We start from the raw sequence: 21,749 nt of genomic DNA, 5'->3' as shown, positions 1-21,749 counted from the left end.
TGTGAATGACCTGCCTTCTTATGTGAAACAAGATGCTGAACTGACACTGTTTGCTGATGATACAAGCATAATTATTAATCCCGTAAGAGTAAGTCCGATAGGAAGTGATACAAATAAGGTCTTTTGGAAAGTTATTAATTGGTTTGCTGCAAATGGGGTTGCTCTGAACTTTGAAAAACGCAGTACATCCAATTTTCTGCTGGAAAAAGTACAATTCCTTCAATAAATATAACACATCAAAAGAAGTCAGTAGACAGGGTGGAGCATACTAAGTTTTTGGGTGTACATATAGATGAGAATCTTAATTGGAAAAGTCATATTTTGGATCTCCTAAAGCGACTAGGTTCAGCAACTTTTGCCATCAGAATAATTGCCAATTTTGAGGATGTAGAAATTAGTAAGCTAACATACTTTGCATACTTCCACACTCTGATGTCATACGGAGTAATATTATGGGGCAACTCTACACTTCAAAAGGTATTCACTGGTCAAAAGAAAGTAGTTGGAATAATGTGTGGGGTTCATAGTTGCACATCTTGTAGGCATCTGTTCAAAGGGTTAGGAATTCTTAAAACTGCTTCACAGTACATTTACTCAGTAATGAATTTTTTTCTCAACAACATGGACCAGTTTAAAATCAACAGCGACATTCATGATTACAATACCAGAAAAAAGAAAGACCTACACTATCCTTTACTTAACCTATCTTTCGCACAGAAAGGGGTAAAATATGCTGCTATAAAACTTTTTGATAAATTACCAGATGAAATAAAATGTCTGACAGAGATCAGTAATAGTTTCAAAAACAAATTGAAATCATACCTCCTTGACAACTCCTTCTATACCGTAGATGAATTCTTGAATATGAGTAAATAAATCTGGAGATATAATATATGCATTTTGTGCCATTTAAGAGAATGGAATAGATAATAGAAATATTTGGGTATAACACTACAATGAAAAAAAAAAAAAAAAACTAGTTTCCTGTGCGCATTTCTTGTGCATTTGACATGCTCCACATCATAACAGTTTTCCATGCTATTGATCAATGCAACATGAAACTAACTTTAAGAGGTGATCAGAGACATGTCAATAACTCCTGACCTGTTTCATTGCAGACATCATTTTTCAAAATTTTTGAGAAGGTAGCATATTCTGGAATAGTACCTCACATTAGCGACATTAACATCCTCAACAAATCATAGTTTGGGTTTCAGAAGGGGTGGCTCTACTGAGAATGCCGTTTATGTGTTCACTCACCAAATTTTACAAGCATTGTATAATAAAATAACACAAGCTGGAATTTTTTATGACCTCTCTAAGACATTTGACTGTGTGAATCACAGCATTCTCCTAGATGAATTGAACGTTTATACGATTGATGATATAGTCAACCAGTAGACAATGTCACATATAACCAAAAGAAAGCAGGAGGTTGTACTTAGAAATTCAACCAATATAGTCTTCCCCTTCTTCTTCTTCTTCTTCTTTCTGGAATGTTTGTGCCTGTGCAGGTCAATGCCTCTTCCAAGCTTCTCTTTCCTCCCACAGTCTAGAATTTAGCATCTCCTTCCTTTGCAGTCCTCTTTGATTCACATCATCCTGCATGTGGTATCTCTGTGCAGAACGACAGTGAGTTTGAGTGGTCGCGCTAAAAGTAGAGACGTCCATCGCAGTGGAGTAGGACTGCACACGGAACCCCTTTGGTTCCGTGATTATTCTTATTTTTTGTAATTGACCGCTTCATGTTGGTTTCTGGAATTATTTTATGAGTTTCCGTGTGATTGCTAATTTGATTGTGTTTTGTGGATGAAGTCAAACAATAAAAGCTAAGTAACATTCTCAAGAAGTTCTGCGATATTTCAGCAATATATACTAGTAACTTCAGTGGTGACCCCGATATTACGAACACGAAAATTAGGTCACAAGAAAAAGTGACCACAAGAATGGAAGGGACTCGATCACGTACAGAACTTGGACGGCAGGAAGCCGAAAGCAGCGGAGTTCAAGCAACTCCAATTGAAAATTAATCCGCGCCGTTTCGTAACAGCGGCGAATCTGATACAGGTTTAATCTCGCGGGTGGCTTTACGTTTACCGCCGATTTGGCCACTGGGCCCGAAAATTTGGTTTGCACAGGCAGAAGCGAATTCCGTGTGTAGTGGAATAACAAACGAGAAAACGAAGTTCGCCTATGTGGTAAACCAGTTGGACCAAAACTACACATCTATGGTGGAAGATGTAATTGTCAGCCCATCATCTGAAAACTGTTACCAACACCTGAAGTCAGCGTTAATACAACTGGTTTCCAAGTCGGTTGAGCAACAAATCCTACATTTATTGCATCATGAAGAGGTGGGAGTCAAGACGCCTTTGCAATTTCTCCGACACCTGAGAAGCCTCGAAGGCGGACACGGAAATGCCAGACTCTGTTCAAAATGGTTCAAATGGCTCTGAGCACTATGGGACTTAACATGTATGGTCATCAGTCCCCTAGAACTTAGAACTACTTAAACCTAACTAACCTAAGGACATCACACAACACCCAGTCATCACGAGGCAGAGAAAATCCCTGACCCCGCCGGGAATCCAGACTCTGTGCTGCGAGTGCTGTTGACAAGTCGCCTACCTGTATCAATGCAAACCATCGTACTTTCACGTGTGGAATTGAATTTAGATAAGCTGGCAGAGATGGCTGATCGAGTACAGGAAACAATTTCACTTCCGCTGCCACCAATCGCAGAGCCTCCACGACACTATACAGCAGCGTCAACAGAGATGGCCGCAGCAACACAGCGGAAGTACCATACAGATGTACAGGGCAGGTTTCAGCAGTGCAGCATGAGCAGACGGAAGTTGACGATAAAGAGAAAAATATTCAGAGGCATCGGAAAACGTTTTCTCAATCACTAGCTAGGAGCAACAGCCTGAGCCCACATCAACGTCAGTTTTGTTGGTATCACGAGCGTTTTGGTGAACGTGCAACACGATTCTCACCACCGTTCAATTACCCAGACTTCTCAGGCAGCAGGCAATAGGCGCAGCTGGCCGTGAGTTACTTACAGCTCCAACAAAACAATTCATTCTCGCACAGACTCTCTGTGGCAAACTTTTCGCGGTGCAAGTTCCTCATAGACAGAGGGTCGGATGCTTCCTTACACCCGCACAAGATGTTACGTGTTCGTGTGCAGCCTATGCCCTTACAGCTTTCTGCAGCAAACGATTCAGTGATTAAGACATTTGGTGAAATAACTCTGCCATTAGATTTCGGACTGGGGAAGAGAAATCTGTGGCAGTTTATTGCAGCTAATGTAGCAGAACCGATAATAGGAGCAGACTTCCTGGCGAATTTCAGCTTGCTGCCTGATGTCAGGAATGGCTGTCTAATCGCCAATACTTCTGGTTGCAATACAAGAGGCACCAAGGCACCTCATCCCATGAAACAAGTGCGAGAAGCATTCGTCACAAATGAGTTTACGCAGCTGTTTCAACACTTTTCCCACAATACGAGAAGAAAGACGTGAAACATAATACGCAACATTTCATCAAACCCGCACCAGTCCATGTGTCTGCACGGCCACAGATATTACCACCTGACTGCCTTGTAACAGCAAAACAAGAATTTTAGAAATTGTTGAAGGACAACATTATCCGTCCATCTGACAGCCTGTTGGCTTTGCCATTACATTTAGTTCCCAAGAAAGATTAAACGTGGAGACCTTTTGGCGATTTCCGGGCACTAAGTGCAAGGACAATACCAGATAAGTACCGGGTTCTGAGTTTACAGGAGTTTAACAATTTGCTAGCAGGATCACATGTGTTCAGTGTAGTGGATTGTGCGAGATCTTATATGCAAATTCCAGTGACGGCAGAAGACGTCCCAAAGACAGCTGTAACTCCCCCGTTTGGCCTTTTCGAACACGTGTATGCCTTTTGGACTTAAAAATGCCGCCCAGAAATGGCAAAGGCTTATCGACGAGGTTATGCGATGCCTTCATTTTTGTTTCGCTTACATTGACGACATTCTAGTATTTTCTAAAACTACAACCGAGAATAAGGATCACCTGACACAGGTTTTTCAGCGTCTCAGTGATTATGGTGTGACCATTAAAATCAAGAAGTGTGTCCTAAGACAAAACCAAGTGACTTTTTAGGGTATTTAATTAAGGCCGCAGGAATTACTCCAACGCCGGAGAAGGTGCAAGCGTTACAGCAAGTATTACCCCCGACCACATACCAAGAATTACAATGATTCCTTGCACTGGTAAATTTCTACAGGCACACTTACCAGGGACGGCGGAGAAACAGGAGCCGTTGACAGCAGCACTCGCATGTACCAAGGCTAAAGGTAAGCGCAGAATTCAGTGGTGTGTGGAAATGCAACGCTCGTTCGAGGCAGTGAAACCAAGTGTAGTTGACGCAATGCTTCTAGCACACCCTGATCCGACCGCACCTTTGGCAATTGTCGATGCAAGTCAGGCAACCATACGCACAGTCCTGCAACAATATCTTACTTTCGCATGGCAGCCTTTGCCACTTTTTTTCCAAAAAATTAAATGTGCGGCGAAGAAATTGGAGCGCATATGATCGTGAGTTGCTGGCGGTCTTTGAGGCAGTAAAATATTTCAGAACGTCAGTAGAGGCCAAAGACTTCACCGTTTTCATGGACCACAAACCCTTAAAGTTTATTTTCAAACAGCCAGGCAAACACAGTTCTCTGACGCAACACAGACAGGTTGAATTTGTAGCTCAATTCATAACCGACGTACAGCATATAGCAGGAGCAGGCAATTTTGCTGCAGATTATTTTTCCCTATTAAATTGCATATCCCAACCTTTCATGAGTTGGCAGTGGCACAAGAGAAGGATGCAGAGTTGCAGCATTTCCTCTTGAACGTGAATACGGGTGTCCATCTAGTGCAAATTAGATTACCGAGGTCGAGTCTCAAAGTTTGGTGCGACGTCTCTTCAGGTAGAAAGCGCCCATTTATGCCAACAAATTATAGCAGACGAGCATTTCATAGTGTTCACGATCTGGCCCATCGTGGCATCAGGAGCACGGTCTGCCTGGTGACAGAACGTTTCGTATGGCTTGGGATGAGCAAAGAATGCAGGAGAGGGGCGCAAGAAGGTTTGGCCTGCCAAAGAAGCAAAGTGGGTCGTCATGCCTATCCTCCGTTATGGACTTCTCTTGACAGTTGCGAAAGATTCGCTCATGTCCATTTTGACTTGATAGAACCATTACTGCCCTCAGATGGCTTCCGCTACCTTCTTAGGGTAATTGATCGATATACCTGTTGGGCGGAAGCCGTGCCGATAGCGGACACTTCAGCAGACATGACAGCAAAGACCTTCATGGGCATTTGGAAAGCGCGTTTTGGATGTCCTGTACATGTTAACACGGATAGAGGGGGACAGTTTGAGTCAACTTTGTTTCAACAGTTAGCCAAGCTGTGTGGAACAAACCACCACAAGACTACCAGTTATCATCCCAAGAGTAACGGTATGGTTGAAAGATGGCATTGGACTTTAAAAGCGGCTTTTATGTGTCGTGAAGATATATAGACACAGGCTCTGCCTATGGTATTACTTGGTTTGTGTTCTGCTTACAAGCCTGACAGGCATGTCTACCGCAGAAATGGAGTATGGCCAGAATATCCACGTCCCAGTGGACTTCATTGAAGACAGGAGTCCTATGGCAGGAGAATTTGATACATCACCTACATTCATAGCACAGCTATGACAACAAGTGTCGCGTCTGGGCACAATTCCAGGCACTAGGCATCGGCATCAACCAACTTTCGTGCACAAAGACTTGAGCAATTGTACCCACATTATGTTGAGATCAGACATCATAAAACCACCATTGCAACAACTGTATTCGGGGCCTTATGACGTTTTGCGCCGAAACACGCATACGATGGAAATCTCCTACAGTGGGAAGTCAACAGTGGTGTCAATAGAAATAGTCAAGCCAGCTTACATGCCTGCTAATGGTAACGAAGAACCTCACCCGGCAAACAAACTAGCACCGAGGATATTGGAGAAAACAATCTCTCTTGTGCCTCCACTGTCCAGACAGCAGACATCACCCAAGAAAGTACTGCATAGACATACACGAGCAGGTCAGTGGTTACGCTTCAAGTACCCATATGTCCCGGGTGCTTCACACTTACAGCAGGGAGGCTTTGGGGCGAACAACAGTGATTTTGAGTGGTTGCGCTGAAAGCAGAGACATCCAACGTAGACAAGTATGACTGCACATGGATCCCCTTTGGTTCCTCTATTATTTTTAGTTTTTGTATTTGACCACTTCATATTGGTTTCTGGAATTATTTTGTCAGTTTTTGTGTGATGGCTAATTTAATTGTGTTTTGTGGGTGCAGTCAAACAATAAAAGCCAAGTAACACTCTCAAGAAGTTCTGCATTATTTCAGCAATTTATTAGTAACTTCATCTCCACTTTGTTCATGGGAAATCTTTCTGGTCCCATTCTTTTAATGTGGCCAAACCATTTAAGCCTACTACCCCCCATAGTTTCTTAAGGTTCTTGACATTCAGTGTGTTTCATATTGCTTCATTCCTTATCCTGTTCCTTCTTGTCTTACTGAGGTTCCCTTGTAGAGAGTGTGTCTCTGTTGCTTGTACCCTGCTTGTACTCTGCTTGTACTCTGTTGCTTGTACTTCTTTGTCAAAGTCCAACAATCTGATTCATTGTCCAAAATTAGCGGATAATATGACATATACATATTCGTCTTTGCTTTGGTAGTTATTTTCCAATTTCTGAGTATGTCTAATACGTGATAATTAAATTTTGAGAAATTTTCTATTCTCTCAGAAATTTCATCCTTAATGTTTCTTTTCTTGGTTAATTTACTTGCTAGCAACTTGAAAGCATCTATTTCTTTGATAATTTTTCCTTTACAAGTTACATCCTTCATTTTTTAAAATTTTTCCTACTGATTTTCATTATTTCACTTTTTGTTAAGCTTGTTTCCATGCTTGTTTCTTCTATTATTCTCTGCAGGTGTTTAGTTGTCCTTCCAATTTCTGCTCATTTTCTTCACTAGTCATCACATCATTTTCATATCCTATGGTTTTTATATTGTCTGCTGTTGACCTTTCGTAAACTTTCCTTGTGACGTTGTCCTTGACTATATTAAAAAGCCCTGATGAGAGCACACTTCCCTGCTAGACCCCTCTGTCTGTTATAAACAATTCTGATTTTTTGCCTTCTATTATAATATAATTCAAACATTTTTGTAGGCTATATGTTTACTATTCTCAGCTGCATTCCTTTCCATGGTTCCAGTGTATTCAAATCTTGATATATCTCTTCCTTTCTAAGAGTGTCATTCATATCTATGAATGCAACTACAATGTCTTTCCCAAATTCCCATTTCTTTCCTGCAACTGTCTGACTGTAAATGTGGCATCTATAGTCGACCTTGCAAATTGAAATCCTTGTTGTTCCTCCCTTAGTTAATTAATTATATTTACTTAATTATCTTTTCATAAATATTAATGCAGTGGTGCAGTAGTGCTATTCCTCTGTAACTCTCACAGAGTGCCTTGACACTTTTCTTAAAGATAGGTCCAGTAATTGCCTTTGTCCAGTCACCAGGAATCTTTCCATATGTCCATACTGTCCTCATTATTCTGTACAGCCACTGAATTCCAATAGGACCTGTGGCTTTGATCATTTTCACTGTGACATCATCTATTCCAGGAGCTTTGCCATTTATCATTTCTAACACAGCTTTCTCCACATCCAACATCTGCAGGTCTTCTCTTTCTATTTCCACTGTAACGGTGATATCTTTCATCATGGGTATTTGTTTCATCCTGCCCTTCATGTAGTTTGTGGAAGTGTTCTTGCCATGCTTTCAAAACTTCTTTTAGCCCCATAGAGGTTTTCTGGCAATTACACATTAAAAACTGTGATTTCACTCCAACACACCACTAGTGTGAAATTACAAATGTTCGGGAAAAACAATACATGAATACTGAGTAATGCCTCCAAAGTCCTGAAACCACTCCTGAATCCAAATTGAGAGGCTCCAATGCTGTCTTCACAGTTACAGTATATTCTCAGATGCTATATTTTAAAGAACAATTTGAGGACACATTAAATGGCCATTCTGAAGCCACTGTAGCACTTTGCATTGGGCCCTTTGAGAAGTGGTACAAATGCTTATTAGAGACAGTCATATGGAATGATTCTGCTTTGATAGATATGTTAAAGTAAACAAGCAAGACAGAGATCATTCAACATTAAGCAGCTTTAGTACTGCAATGTGCATTTTGTCAGGACCTGGAGCCTTCTCACTCTTTGACACTGTTATGACATGCTCTGGTTGCTCTTGTCGTATCCAAACCATCACTTCTTTTGTCTCTGAAGTGATTTTCAACAAATTCCTCACTCAGTTTCTCTTCACTGGTGGGTCCTGCCTCCCTCATTTATGAGGAGCAGTGGCAGTAGCCATTTAAAAAGTTTTGTCCTGTTGCTTCTCTTTGGTGCTTCTGTATCAAGTACTAAATTCTACAGCTTTCTTAATGCATAACCCATGTCTGTATTAAATTTATCAATGCAGTTTATAATTTGCAAATCTTTCTTGATGTCTGAGCACCACCCAATAAAAAACACAATGAGGACCACTAACTGCAAATGTTGGCTAAATCCATTGCTCAAAGCACACCCATTAGCAACTGAACTTGAGACATACATGTAATACTTCCAAATTCATAACTGCACTGACCTGCATGTGGGACTGGTAGCGTATCATCTGTGACAAAATATTCTGGGAAAATGTGTAGAGTTCATAACCAGATGCCTTGCAAAAGCTTCTTTTGTGATATTAAATCTACATATCATTATATGTGCCTCCTAATGGTATTTAGGTTGGTAGTAAGAGTGAAGTCAGGATGAAGTACGAAATTCACAAAGACAATACTAAAGGTAGGAACAATTTCCGTGCAATCTGTGCCCATGTACGATTCAATAAGAATTTTTATATTCTGCTGCAAAATATTCAAAGCCAAAGTAAGATTACCAGTCCCTTATTACCCACCCCTAGTGCAGCTTATCAGAGTATCTGGGTTCAGGGATGTAAATTCCAATTAATACTAATGTTGACATTAAACAGTCTATAAATTACCAGCGCACAGACAACAGATTGTATTCTATGTAAAGTTACATTTATATTGAGTCAATGTGTAGCTTAATTCAGCTTTTACCATCCTATGGTTTTATTTTGTTAGTGTAAAGTACACTACATTATGTCACAATACAGTAAACAATAACAGGACTGACACACTGCTCAGTAATATGATCACAATCATCATTAGTGACTGCTTGCCAGTTTTCAGGTAGCAGTCCTATGCCTCTCCCGTGGAATTTTTACGGTTTTGAGTTGAAGAAATCTGTTAGCCATTTGCTGGAGGAGAGCTTCACCATGAAATACTTCTCCCTAAATGTTGCTAGAGAGAGACCAGAAAAGATAATGAGAAGGGACTAAGTCTGGTGAATATGGAAGTGGTTCCCAGCAAAGTTCAGCACTTGCATATGTGGTGATTCTTGCTGTATGCATTATCATAGACTGACAAGACTGTTCCACCAGGTGTTTTGTTTTCAATAGATACAAGGAATCATCTTAGCTGTTCAGTATATGCGGCAGCCATTGTCATTTCATTCCTGGGTATCCATGCATGGTGAAGAATGCCGGTTTGGTTCCACCAAAGAAACCACATGATTTTTTAAAGATTTTGCTTTTTTTGATGGGCTGAATCACACACACAACATTTCTTGTCACATTTAACAATGTTCCAAAGGAATGGCTTGTTCCTGGAACAAGCCTTTTCCATCCTGCTCTGCAAGTGTAGAAAACAGTTTACAATCATTTGGTTGGATGGCAGTGCAAATACTGGCAGAATGAAACGGGCGGTTCCTGAGGTCACTGACAGTAGAGTTCAGATAGTGAATGGATAACCTGAATGTGTCTAGAGTGTAGCAAAGTGGTCTCAAGCATATACAATGGTCCAAGGAATGATCCATATCACAAACATAAATCAGTTAAAAGTCTGTTATTCTATGAGGTGTAACTAAAAGCTTCAGAGACTATTGAGAGACTGGCTAGCCGAGCTGGGCCTCAGTATTTAGCAGCTCACACTCGTCAGATGGCGGCACCACCTAATGTGTTCACAGTGGTGGATGCTCCATGTGTGGGCACCATATGCAGCAGTAGGCTGGAGCCCGAGTATCTCTCATGTGTTTTGCACATCAGTTCTCAGGCAAGTGGGGAATCTGAATTGCTGCTGGATACTAAAAAGCCAAAAGTAATGGTCCAGCAAAGATGAGCACAAAGTAATTCACTGGCTTTTGTTAGTGTGACTTATCATGTGGTACCCATGTGCCCAATTTTAGCTTTTTATCCAGTGAACGCACAAGAGGAACAAAGGTAATGCGATGGCATTCCGTAATTTGTGCCAATTCTGATGATGTCTGTTGAGAGCTATTGTGAAACAATTGCTGTAGGGGAATTTCGTCAAAAAGAGAACATCTTCCAGAATGTGGTTCATCACACAACTTGAATTTTCCTTCTCATAAATGAGAAAACAATTTCTGTGCCATCCTTTCAGCAAATGCTTCCCTTTGGTATACACTAGCAATTCTGCTTGTAGCTGCTTCAGTGCTGGATTATTGAAACACTCAAAGAGTTACACAGCTTGGAGGAGTTCTACTTGAAATTCCTGACTTATTAGGTCTGTAAATGGCCAAATGAGCTGTTAACAAAATACAAGCTCCTGTTTGCAGCAGTCAAACTCCAAACTGAAGCAAAGCAGTTGAATATAAAAAAAAAATACATAGGCTTCACCATGCAGTGGTGCTACCCTTATGAAGAATAGCACAGACATATGCATTGACCCAGTACTTACTGTTGGTATGAGTTTAAAAAAAAGAGGTTCTGATACCATCCAGGGGATGTTTAGACTTCTTAAAACATCACTTTCACACTTTTCTGAGCCAAAAGTCTTTTATTACATGCAAGCAATGTCTTAAGTAACTTTGGACCAAGTGCGTGTGTCAACTATACAGGCTGAATTGATCAAAACAGTTCCTCCTGCAGTCTTGCACCGCCAGTTCCTTGCTCTCCTAGGCACCTACCATGCCTCGGAGGTTATCTGTACCGATGGCTCGATGGTTGATGGCCGTGTGGGGTACGCTTATGCTCATGCGGACTATGTCGACCAGCGCTCTTTGCCGGATGGCTGCAGTGTTTACACCGCCGAACTGACAGCCCTTTTTCGTGCCCTTGAGCATATTCATACCCGCACTGGAGAGTCCTTTGTCATTTGCAGTGACTCGCTCAGTAGTCTGCAGGCTCTTGACCAGTGCTACCCACGCCATCCCATTGTTGTTGCCATCCAGGAGTCCGTTCACGCTCTTGACCAGCGTGTACGTTCAGTGGTGTTCATATGGACCCCGGGACATGTTGGGATAGCGGGAAACGAACACGCCGACAAGTTAGCTAAAGAAGCCACCCGCAAACTGCCGTTGGAGATCGGCCTCCCGGCAACTGATCTCCGATCGGTGTTACGCCGTCGGGTCTTTGGGATGTGGGCAGACGAATGGCGCACTCTGTCTGTACCCAACAAGCTGCGGCGTGTAAAGGAGACCACGACCGTATGGGGTTCCTCCATGCGGGCCTCTCGCAGGGATTCTGTTATTCTCTGTAGGCTCCGCATTGGTCACTCTTGGCTGACCCATGGTCATCTGCTGCATCGAGAGGACCCCCCTCATTGTCGCTGTGGAGCAACCATGACGGTGGCCCATCTGTTGTTGGAATGCCCTCTTTTAACTGCTCTCAGGCGTGCTTTTAATCTCCAGGGTGATTTATCATCTCTTTTAGATGACAATGTCTCTATGGCAGATCGGGTTTTAAGTTTTATTCGCGCAACCGGCTTTTATAGGTCCATTTAATTTTATTACATCACCCTCTTTTGAGCTGTATCTTTTACTTAGTTTTGTGTTTTAATTCAACTTCCTCCTATTCTTTTAGGATGGAGGTTTTAACGTGTTGCAGAGTGGCTGGCTCATCCTATTATTTTCGTGATCAGCCAGCCACGATCCTCTGCTGTACAGTTTTAATTCTTTCTGCCTTTCTTCTCTTTGTTGTTTTTATTGCTGTGCTCCGTTTTCCATGTTTCTTTATTATTGACCTTGGGGATTTTCTTCCCCTAGAATTTTTATCTTGTGCTTCGAATGACTGATGGATGGTTTCACAGTGCTCTGTGTGTTTATGAAACAAGGGACCGATGACCTATGCAGTTTGGTCCCTTTAATTCTCAAACCAACCAACCAACCAGCGTCTTCCCCCTCTCAACATTCTCTTTTCAGTCACTCGTGAAAGGTTGTTTTAAAAGTCAGCAGGAGTAATTGGCAGTTCCTTAGTTCATCCAGAAAAAGTACAGTCTAGTCTCATACCAAGAGACTTAGTTTTACATGGCTTCAACCAAAGCAAAAGTTCTATCATGCTGCATCTCAAAATCTGCATTTCTGATGTGTATATCAGAGGTGATACCATTGTGAATGATCACAAATCAAACATTGTTACTGTGTAGTTGACATTTAGTTACATATATAATTAGTATATATTACATTTATAAAACTCCTTGTATGTATGTGCAATGTACAGTCCATGTCTCCTAAATCACTGAATCAATTTCAACCAATCTTGGTGTGGTATCACTTACTATCTGGAAGAATCACTGTGAGTGTAGGAACCAACTATCTTCCATAATGATGAGGGTTGAAGAGCAATAACATGGAAGAATAACTCGGGAATGCTTGGAGCAATTTCACCCAAACTTTATATTCACATGAATCATTATCTGCAAAAAAATACTGTGGGAGTGATACACTCCTACTATCCATAGTGGTAGGGATAGGAATGAGGAGAGTTGACGCGAAAAGCTTTAAAGTAACTTCTTGGTATTTCATTGCCGTCTTTAGTTGTCTTGGAATACTTTAAAAATATGAAGTACATTTTGTCTCTCATTCATGTTTGTCAATATGTCAACCAGATTGCAAAAATGAGCACAGCAGCATTTTCTCAGGGTTTCAGATTAAAAGCTCATAAGTGTGAGGTTTGTGTGACTTGTGTATGCAGGAGAACATGCAGACAAAAAGCTAGTACCTGTATTGACTGCAAAAATATCAACTGAGAAGTATAAGAGAAAGAGCAGTAATTTTTTCAAAGTAGCTATTTTTCTGTTCATTCATACTTCTGTACCCATACTAATATTATAAATGTGAAAGAGTGTTTGTCTGCTACTTTTTCATGACTAAACCACTGAACTGATTTTGATGAAGTTTGGTACTGAGATATACTTTAGAAAGTGTGTAGTACAAGATGTTTGTTGATTTTAACAATATTACATGAATTATAGAAAAATATTTACCCTCTTAAAAAGCTATTTACTGTTTGACTTTTGAAATTTATCATATGTGTTAAAATTCTTTTATTGGTTGATGTTTTACATAACGTTAAAATTATTAAATTTGTTGCATAGTGTACACACTGTACAATTTATGGCTACTCGAATAGTTTGACACACTGATGCACCCTCCTGCCAGCGTCCCTCCACACACACAGCTCGGCAGTGACACTGCACGAGCTGCCCTGTCGTGTGCTGGAGCAGTTGGGTGTGCGCAGGGGCACATCTCACTGTGTACTCACCCAGTCAGTCACACACGTGAGGACAGCTATGTTATCACATGTACAACAGCTTACTTCCTCACAATCAACTATCACAACAAAACTACTGCTATGTGAGCACAGCCATGTGTAACAGCTAGTATTCACTATAAAGTTATTTTCAAACTGTGCACATAGAGGTAAATTATAAGTGTCAGTTGATTAGCACATTATCTTATTTACATGTACAGTTACAATTACTTAATTCGTTAGACAATAATTAATTACTGCATCCTTTCAAATGCATTTCACAGTGTAGATCAGTGTTCTTTTAAGTAAACAGCAGTATTATGGTGTAACATGAAATGCTGCAAAACAGTTCAAATCCTACCTCTCAGAAAGGAAAGAATGGATGGCAGTAGGAAAGAGTCCCGTATTAAGCTATAGCATATCATTCAACATGTAACTAAGTACATGTCATGTCCCAAAAGGTTCCATCTTTGGGCCCTTACTTTTTCTTGTGTGTATGTGTGTGTCTGTGTGTGTCCATGACCTTTTGTGGGTAATGTTACAACATGCCAACTACTCCCCCCCCCCCTCTCCCCCGCACACACACTGGTATATACATTGCAATAAATCCATACGTATATAAGAATATGTGCAGTGAGGTGCGAGAAAAACTTGCCTCATCATGCATAGTGTTTAAATTTATTACTTCTGTGCTACTAACACCATTTGCAATAAATTTGACTGACAGTATCCACATATTTTGCTAAATGAACCTAAAAAATTACATTACAAGGTAAAATATAGTCAAGGAGATACGATGTCACAAACACTGTGATGCTTGAAGAGCTTCCGCATTGTGTATGACATCTAAATTTGTCATTTCTTTGCTACTAACTCTGTTCAATGGGATCAGTGTATTCACTATATAGTAAAGACTCTGAGTCGCTGACAGGCACAACAAAAAACTTGCTAAAGAAGTAAGCTTTCAGCCAAAAGACCTCTTTCCGAATTAGGAAAAACACACACACACACACACACACACACACACACACACACACACACACACACACACACACACACACACATAATTATATATATATAAAGTCTTTCCACTCCCGGGATTGGAATGACTCCTTACCCTCTCCCTTAGAACCCACATCCTTTCATCTTTCCCTCTCCTTCCCTCTTTCCTGATGAAGCAACCTTAGGTTGCAAAAGCTTGAAATTTTGTGTGTGTGTTTTTTTTTTTATTGTGTCTATCTACTAGTGCTTTCCCGTTTGGTAATTCATGGAATCTTTGTTTTTAATGTATATATATGTACATACCGGGTGATCAAAAAGCCAGTATAAATTTGAAAACTGAATAAATCACAGAATAATGTAGATAGAGAGGTACAAATTGACACACATGCTTGGAAAGACATGGGGTTTTATTAGAACCAAAAAAATAAAATGTTCAAATAATGTCTGACAGATGGCGCTTCATCTGATCAGAATAGCAATAATTAGCGTAACAAAGTAAGACAAAGCAAAGATGATGTTCTTTACGGGAAATGCTCAATATATCCACCATCATTCCTCAACAATAGCTGTGGTCAAGGAATAATGTTGTGAACAGCACTGTAAAGCATGTCCGGAGTTATGGTGAGGCATTGGCGTTGGATGTTGTCTTTCAGCATCCCTAGACATCTCGGTCGATCACGATACACTTGCGACTTCAGGTAACCCCAAAGCCAATAATCGCACAGACTGAGGTCTGAGGACCTGGGAGGCCAAGCATGATGAAAGTTGCGGCTGAGCACATGATCATCACCAAACGACGTGGGCAATAGATCTTTCACGTATCTACCAATATGGTTTTTTTTTGTTTTGTTTTAATAAAACCCCATGTCATTCCAAGCATGTGTGTCAATTTTTACCTCTCTATATACATTATTCCATGGTTTATTAAGTTTTCAAATTTCTACTGATTTTTTGATCACCCGGTATATATATATATATATATATATATATATATATATATATATATATATATATAAAAAACAAAGATGATGTGACTTACCAAATGAAAGTGCTGGCAGGTCAACAGACACACAAAATTCAAGCTTTCGCAACAAACTGTTGCCTCATCAGGAAAGAGGGAAGGAGAGGGAAAGATGAAAGGATGTGGGTTTTAAGGGAGAGGGTAAGGAGTCATTCCAAACCCGGGAGCGGAAAGGACGGGTATACACTCGCACACACACACATATCCATCCACACATATACAGACACAAGCAGACATATTATATTATATTATATTTATGTATTATTTATATATTATATTATATTATATTTATGTATTATATATTGGTCTTCCAATATGTCTGCTTGTGTCTGTATATGTGTGGATGGATATGTGTGTGTGTGCGAGTGTATACCCGTCCTTTTTCCCCCCTAAGGTAAGTCTTTCCGCTCCCGGGATTGGAATGACTCCTTACCCTCTCCCTTGAAACCCACATCCTTTCGTCTTTCCCTCTCCTTCCCTCTTTCCTGATGAGGCAACAGTTTGTTGCAAAAGCTTGAATTTTGTGTGTATGTTTGTGTTTGTTTGTGTGTCTGTCGACCTGTCAGCACTTTCATTTGGTAAGTCACATCATCTTTGTTTTTAGATATAGAAAATGAAGATGCTGTAACTTACCAAACGAGAAAGCGCTGGTAGATAGACACAAAAAAAACACACACACACACAAATTTCAAGCTTTCGCAACCTAAGGTTGCTTCATCAGGAAAGAGGGAAGGAGAGGGAAAAACGAAAGGATGTGGGTTTTAAGGGAGAGGGTAAGGAGTCATTCCAATCCCGGGAGTGGAAAGGCTCACCTTAGGGGGAAAAAAGGACAGGTATACACTCGCGCGCGCGCCCACACACACACACACACACACACACACACACACACACACACACACACACACACACACACACACACACACACATATATATATACAGACACAGGCAGACATATGTAAATTCAAAGATTCAAAGAGGTTGGGCAGAGATGCCAGTCGAGGCGGAAGTACAGAGGCAAAGATGTTGTTGAGTGACAAGTGATGTACGAGGGGTGGCAACTTGAAATTAGCGGAGGTTGAGGCCTGGTGGGTAACAGGAAGAGAGGATATATTGAAGGGCAAGTTACCATCTCCGGATTTCTGATAGGTTGGTGTCAATGGGAAGTATCCAGATAACCCGGACGGTGTAACACTGTGCCAAGATGTGCTGGCTGTGCACCAAGGCATGTTTAACCACAGGGTGATCCTCATTACCAACCAACACTGTCTGCCTGTGTCTGTTGATGTGAATGGACAGTTTGTTGCTGGTCATTCCTACATAGTAGGCTTCACAGTGTAGGCAGGTCAGTTGGTAAATCACGTGGGTGCTGTCACACGTGGCTCTGCCTTTGATCGTGTACACCTTCCAGGTTACAGGACTGGAGTAGGTGGTGGTGGGAGGGTGCATGGGACAGGTTTTACACCGGGGGCAGTTACAAGGGTAGGAGCCAGAGGGTAGGGAAGGTGGTTTGGGGATTTCATAGGGATGAACTAAGAGGTTATGAAGGTTAGGTGGACAGCGGAAAGACACTCTTAGTGGAGTGAGGAGGATTTCATGAAGTATGGATCTCATTTCAGGGCAGGATTTGAGGAAGTTGTGTACCTGCTGGAGAGCCACATTTAGAGTCTGATCCAGTCCCGGAAAGTATGCTGTCACAAGTGGGGCACTTTCGGGGTTCTTCTGAGGGAGGTTCTGGGTTTGAGGGAATGAGGAAGTGGCTCTGGTTATTTGCTTCTGTACCAGGTCTGAGTGCATTACTTTGTAGCTCAAGCCTATAATCCCTTTTTCAGAATAGAAATTTCTCTGATGCATCTTTATTCTTCCAAACAGATATTCTCATATCGTGCAGATCAGTCAGCCACAGTGTGGAATGGTGTCCCAAAATCTTGCTCCTCAACATTGTGATGTTTTCTTTTACTGTTTGCAGACTCGGCTGACACCATGGGGTTATGTGTTTACCTGCCAGCATGGACCGACTGAATGTCAAGGAAACAAGATCCATGCATGTGCAGCTGTGATAGTTCAGGACAAAGAGCAGCAGCTTAGGTTTGTGGAGTGTATGATCAGAAATGACACAGTTCCAGAGGCAGCTGGACAAGAAGTGAGTCAATACAAAGATCTTAAAACTCATGGAGGCTGATGTTATGCCTAAAAAGAAGTCACTTTCTGAATCAATAATACTATGAAAAGGAAAGTTGCCACTCACGATATAGTGGAGATGCTGAGACACAGATGGGCACAACAAAAAGACTGTCACAAAAGGGGCAGTCTTTTTGTTGTGCCTACCTTTTTTTGTGCCTGTCTGCAACTCAGCATTGCCACTATATGGTGAGTAGCAACTTTCCTTTTCATAATATTGTCACATTCCGCTCGACAGTACTACACATTTTGCCTCCTGAAGGACATTGACACTATGATATAAGTTCTGTCTCATATATTATTAGTTTTTGCAACTGAATTTTTCCATGATACACAATGTGATAATAAACTTTAAATGATCAGTGCATAGTATTATTGTTGAAAAGCAGTTTAACTTGTTACCCAGTTGAGTCACAAGGAAATTTTTAAATTCTTATTTCATTCAGCACTTTACTGTCTACTTCAGGTGCTTTTTCTGTTTGTTTGAAATTGCATGATATGTTTTTATGAGGTTAAGACTTAAACTGTTTGCTATAAAGCAGCCATATGTCTGTTCAGGTTTCATTTGGATTGTGTTATGTATGGTTGTTTTGACCCTCAATTAGTGTACTTGTCGTCAGCAAGTATTACATTTATTGAACAGTATGTTAAAGTGATTGAGATGTAATTATGTAGTCTGGGAACAGGAAGAGAGCCAGTATCAAATCTTGTGGAATTACATATCCTGAGTTTGAGTATTTTAACTCTTTGTAGTGTGCTGTCAGTGTGGCCTTTCGCTTACCGTTGTGTTCCATTCTGAGTCCATACAAGAGGAATCCCAGTAATACAATATCATTTTAGATACCCAAGTAGTCTTTGGCAGCATCCAAAATATAAAAATGATAGTTTTGGCTGTTTAGCGGTTGTATGACTATGTTTTCAAGCTGATGTGTGGTTGCTTTGAGGAGAATGTTTTATAAAAGCCAAACTGACAAACAGTTGAGCAGTGATGTTGTGGAAAATAAACCAGTGCTGTACAATGAATGAAAGAATCTCCTTAGCTGTATACTTTAACTTTCCTTGCTGCCAATTTCTGTGTTATGTGAGCTTGTATTCTCTGATCTTCTTTGTCTCTGTCTAACTGAGCACATTCACAACTTCTCTCTGATTAAACAATATCTACTGTTACCTCCAAAGATTTGAGGTCTTAGTTGAGTGACTTACCTGATCCATGAACATCCCTGAACAGTCCTGTTTTCCCCTGTGCCCCCCAATTTATTTTCTATTTCCACATGAAGGTACATCAGCTACCGAAATCAAGTATTTGCACAAATATTTTATCTGATTTTTGACTGCTGTCTGTTAGCAAGAAAATCTTCATAGTGAGTTTGATCTTTCCTGATGAACTTTCAGGGGCTAATCAGGGTTATTTGTCTATTGATCTGATTTGATTTTTATTTGGATTTATGGGGTACATTGTGCTCTGGGTATGCTCTAGGATTGAAGGATTGAAACAATAAACAAAAACAAAGATGGGACACCACTCTCGTATAGATGATTGCATAAACACACACACACACACACACACACACACACACACACACACACACACACCAATATTAGGACCACATTTGTTCTTTGTATAAATAAATGACTTCCCTGAAAATACTGATGTAAAGACATGTGCAAATGGTACAACTTCTCTTTTTCAGATCACTGTATCAAAGGACATTATAAACAATATGAATTTGGTGAAAGAGAGTCCAGTATCTTAGTTTGATGCAAATGGTTTGCTGTTAAACACGAAAAGACCTGTAATATATGGTTCAGTGTAGCAAAGATTGCCAATATGGACAAAGTAAATGTAAAATATTGTGGAACTATACATGATAAGAAACTAACTTCGAACTCTCAAGTTGGCAGAGTGAGATCTGCTGAAGAGACAGATGGCCTGTGAAACTTAACAAGGAATAATACAATATTAGGCATTTTTAAATTTGTTTAAAGTGTCGATTATTACACTGGGGGGAGGGGGGGGGGGGGGCAGAGAGCAAAAGAGTAGATGACATTTTTGTAATGCAGGAAAAGGTAAACAGAATAATGCCAGGGGTACATAAGACAACAAATTGCAAGCCTTTGTTCATTAAATATAGGAGCTTAACAGAAATAAATTTAAATGTTGTTGAGAGTATTAATCACATACTATCTGAACTACCTAATACAATCAAAGTAATACTAGAACTTGAAGAACATCTCTGGTATTATAATGTAACAAAGTAGAGGAAACTCATAATAGCCATGTTTATGGGGAAATCAAAGTGTATACCAAATGTTCTAAACACACTCAAAATGTGCCAGTCAAACTGCTTAAGAAAAAGCTGAATGACATACGATCAGTCAATGGAAGAATCCTTACAAATGCCCAATGTGAACATTACTCTGTAAAAATGTGTTTTTCTTTTTAGTTTCACATCGCAAGTAATTAAAAAGTATACTGATAAAGTCTATTGCTTGTACTGATGTCAAATGATGGGTAAAGAATCTGAATCATTTATGATCACAATGACATTTGCAAAGTCAGAAAATACAACTTGACATGTATATTTTTGAATATGAAATATCTTACATGTCCTTATATTCTGTGTGAAGTAGTTGGAATGTCAGTTTATAGCTTAATTACTGGTACAAAGAATCAATATTGTACGAAAAAATTATGTAAATGATTTAGGTCAGTAAGGCAGTTAAACGCCCTCGTGCCTCCTCAACCTGACACTTGGGCTGTGTGGCCCTACTTGTCCTCTGCTCAGCTAGTGGCAGGCCCCTCCTCTCACTGTGTTGAGCCAAAAACTAGGCTGATAGATTAGCTTATTGTGCACATTTTCACTGCCTGTTGTCATAAGGAATTATCATCTAGGGCAGGACACCTAAAGCACATCAAATATTTATTCAGTGGAAGTCAGCAAGAAGAAATTTTATGAAGTAGATTGTCATCTTGCAGAGATCTCTTTAATGGTCTCTGAATTCTTACTCAATTTCCTCTACCTTTTCGCCTTAATTGTTTTTGTTTCTGATAATAAAATTCAGTTCAGCTGAATTATTGTTTGTACAAGTGCAATGCAAGGTCCAAAAATAATGTTCAAAAAATATAGAATCTGTGATGGAAAAACACTATGAATGATGATATATTGCTACTCACCATGTAGCCACACATAAAAGTAGACAGGTGGATAAGCTGTTATACAAAGTTCCTCAGCAGATGGAGAAAAACCACACACACACACACACACACACACACACACACACACACACACACACACACACACACTTACAACCTCCTTCCTAGTCACTGTAACCAACTGTACCGTCACCCCTAATTACTTCTCTTTTGAAACCATCATCTACAAAAATATCTGTGGAACAGGCACAGGCACCCACATGGCACTAACAAGAATAAATAAATAAAACACTATGCTAGCCTATTTGTGGCATCCTTCCTAGCTGCCCAGGATCCCAAATCCTCACCTTGTTCAGATTCATTGATAACCTCTTCGTGGTCTGGATCAAGGTGAGTACACCCACCCTATCCACATTCCCCCAGAACCTCAACACCTTCTCTCACATTCACTTCAGCTGGTCCACCTCAGCCCAGCGAGCCACCTTCCTTGATGCCAACATCAACCTCACACATGGCTACATCTGAAGCCACTGTCCACATCAAACCTACCAACCACCCAAAATACCTCCACTTTGTCAGTTGCCCCCATTTCACACTGGAAAGTCCTCTAGCTACCTGTGGTCATCGCATCTTCAGGGACTAGCAGTCCCCTCTGAATCTGCCTTCAC

General features: G+C 40.5%; 1 protein-coding gene across 1 annotated transcript in view; it reads left to right on the top strand.

The window, feature by feature from the left end:
* Positions 1–21,749, top strand: part of LOC124551132 (gamma-interferon-inducible lysosomal thiol reductase-like) — a 76,799-nt gene that overhangs the window by 20,809 nt on the left and 34,241 nt on the right. The window contains exon 3 of the mRNA XM_047126093.1: positions 17,716–17,889. Within this exon, the coding sequence (XP_046982049.1) occupies positions 17,716–17,889 (174 nt within the window). The remainder of the gene's footprint in view (positions 1–17,715; positions 17,890–21,749) is intronic.

This window comes from Schistocerca americana, chromosome 9 (assembly GCF_021461395.2).
Source record: "Schistocerca americana isolate TAMUIC-IGC-003095 chromosome 9, iqSchAmer2.1, whole genome shotgun sequence".
In the NCBI taxonomy this organism is placed as follows: domain Eukaryota; kingdom Metazoa; phylum Arthropoda; class Insecta; order Orthoptera; family Acrididae; genus Schistocerca; species Schistocerca americana.
Note: the sequence above shows the minus strand (reverse complement) of the source record. Positions and strands in the feature narration are given on the sequence as shown.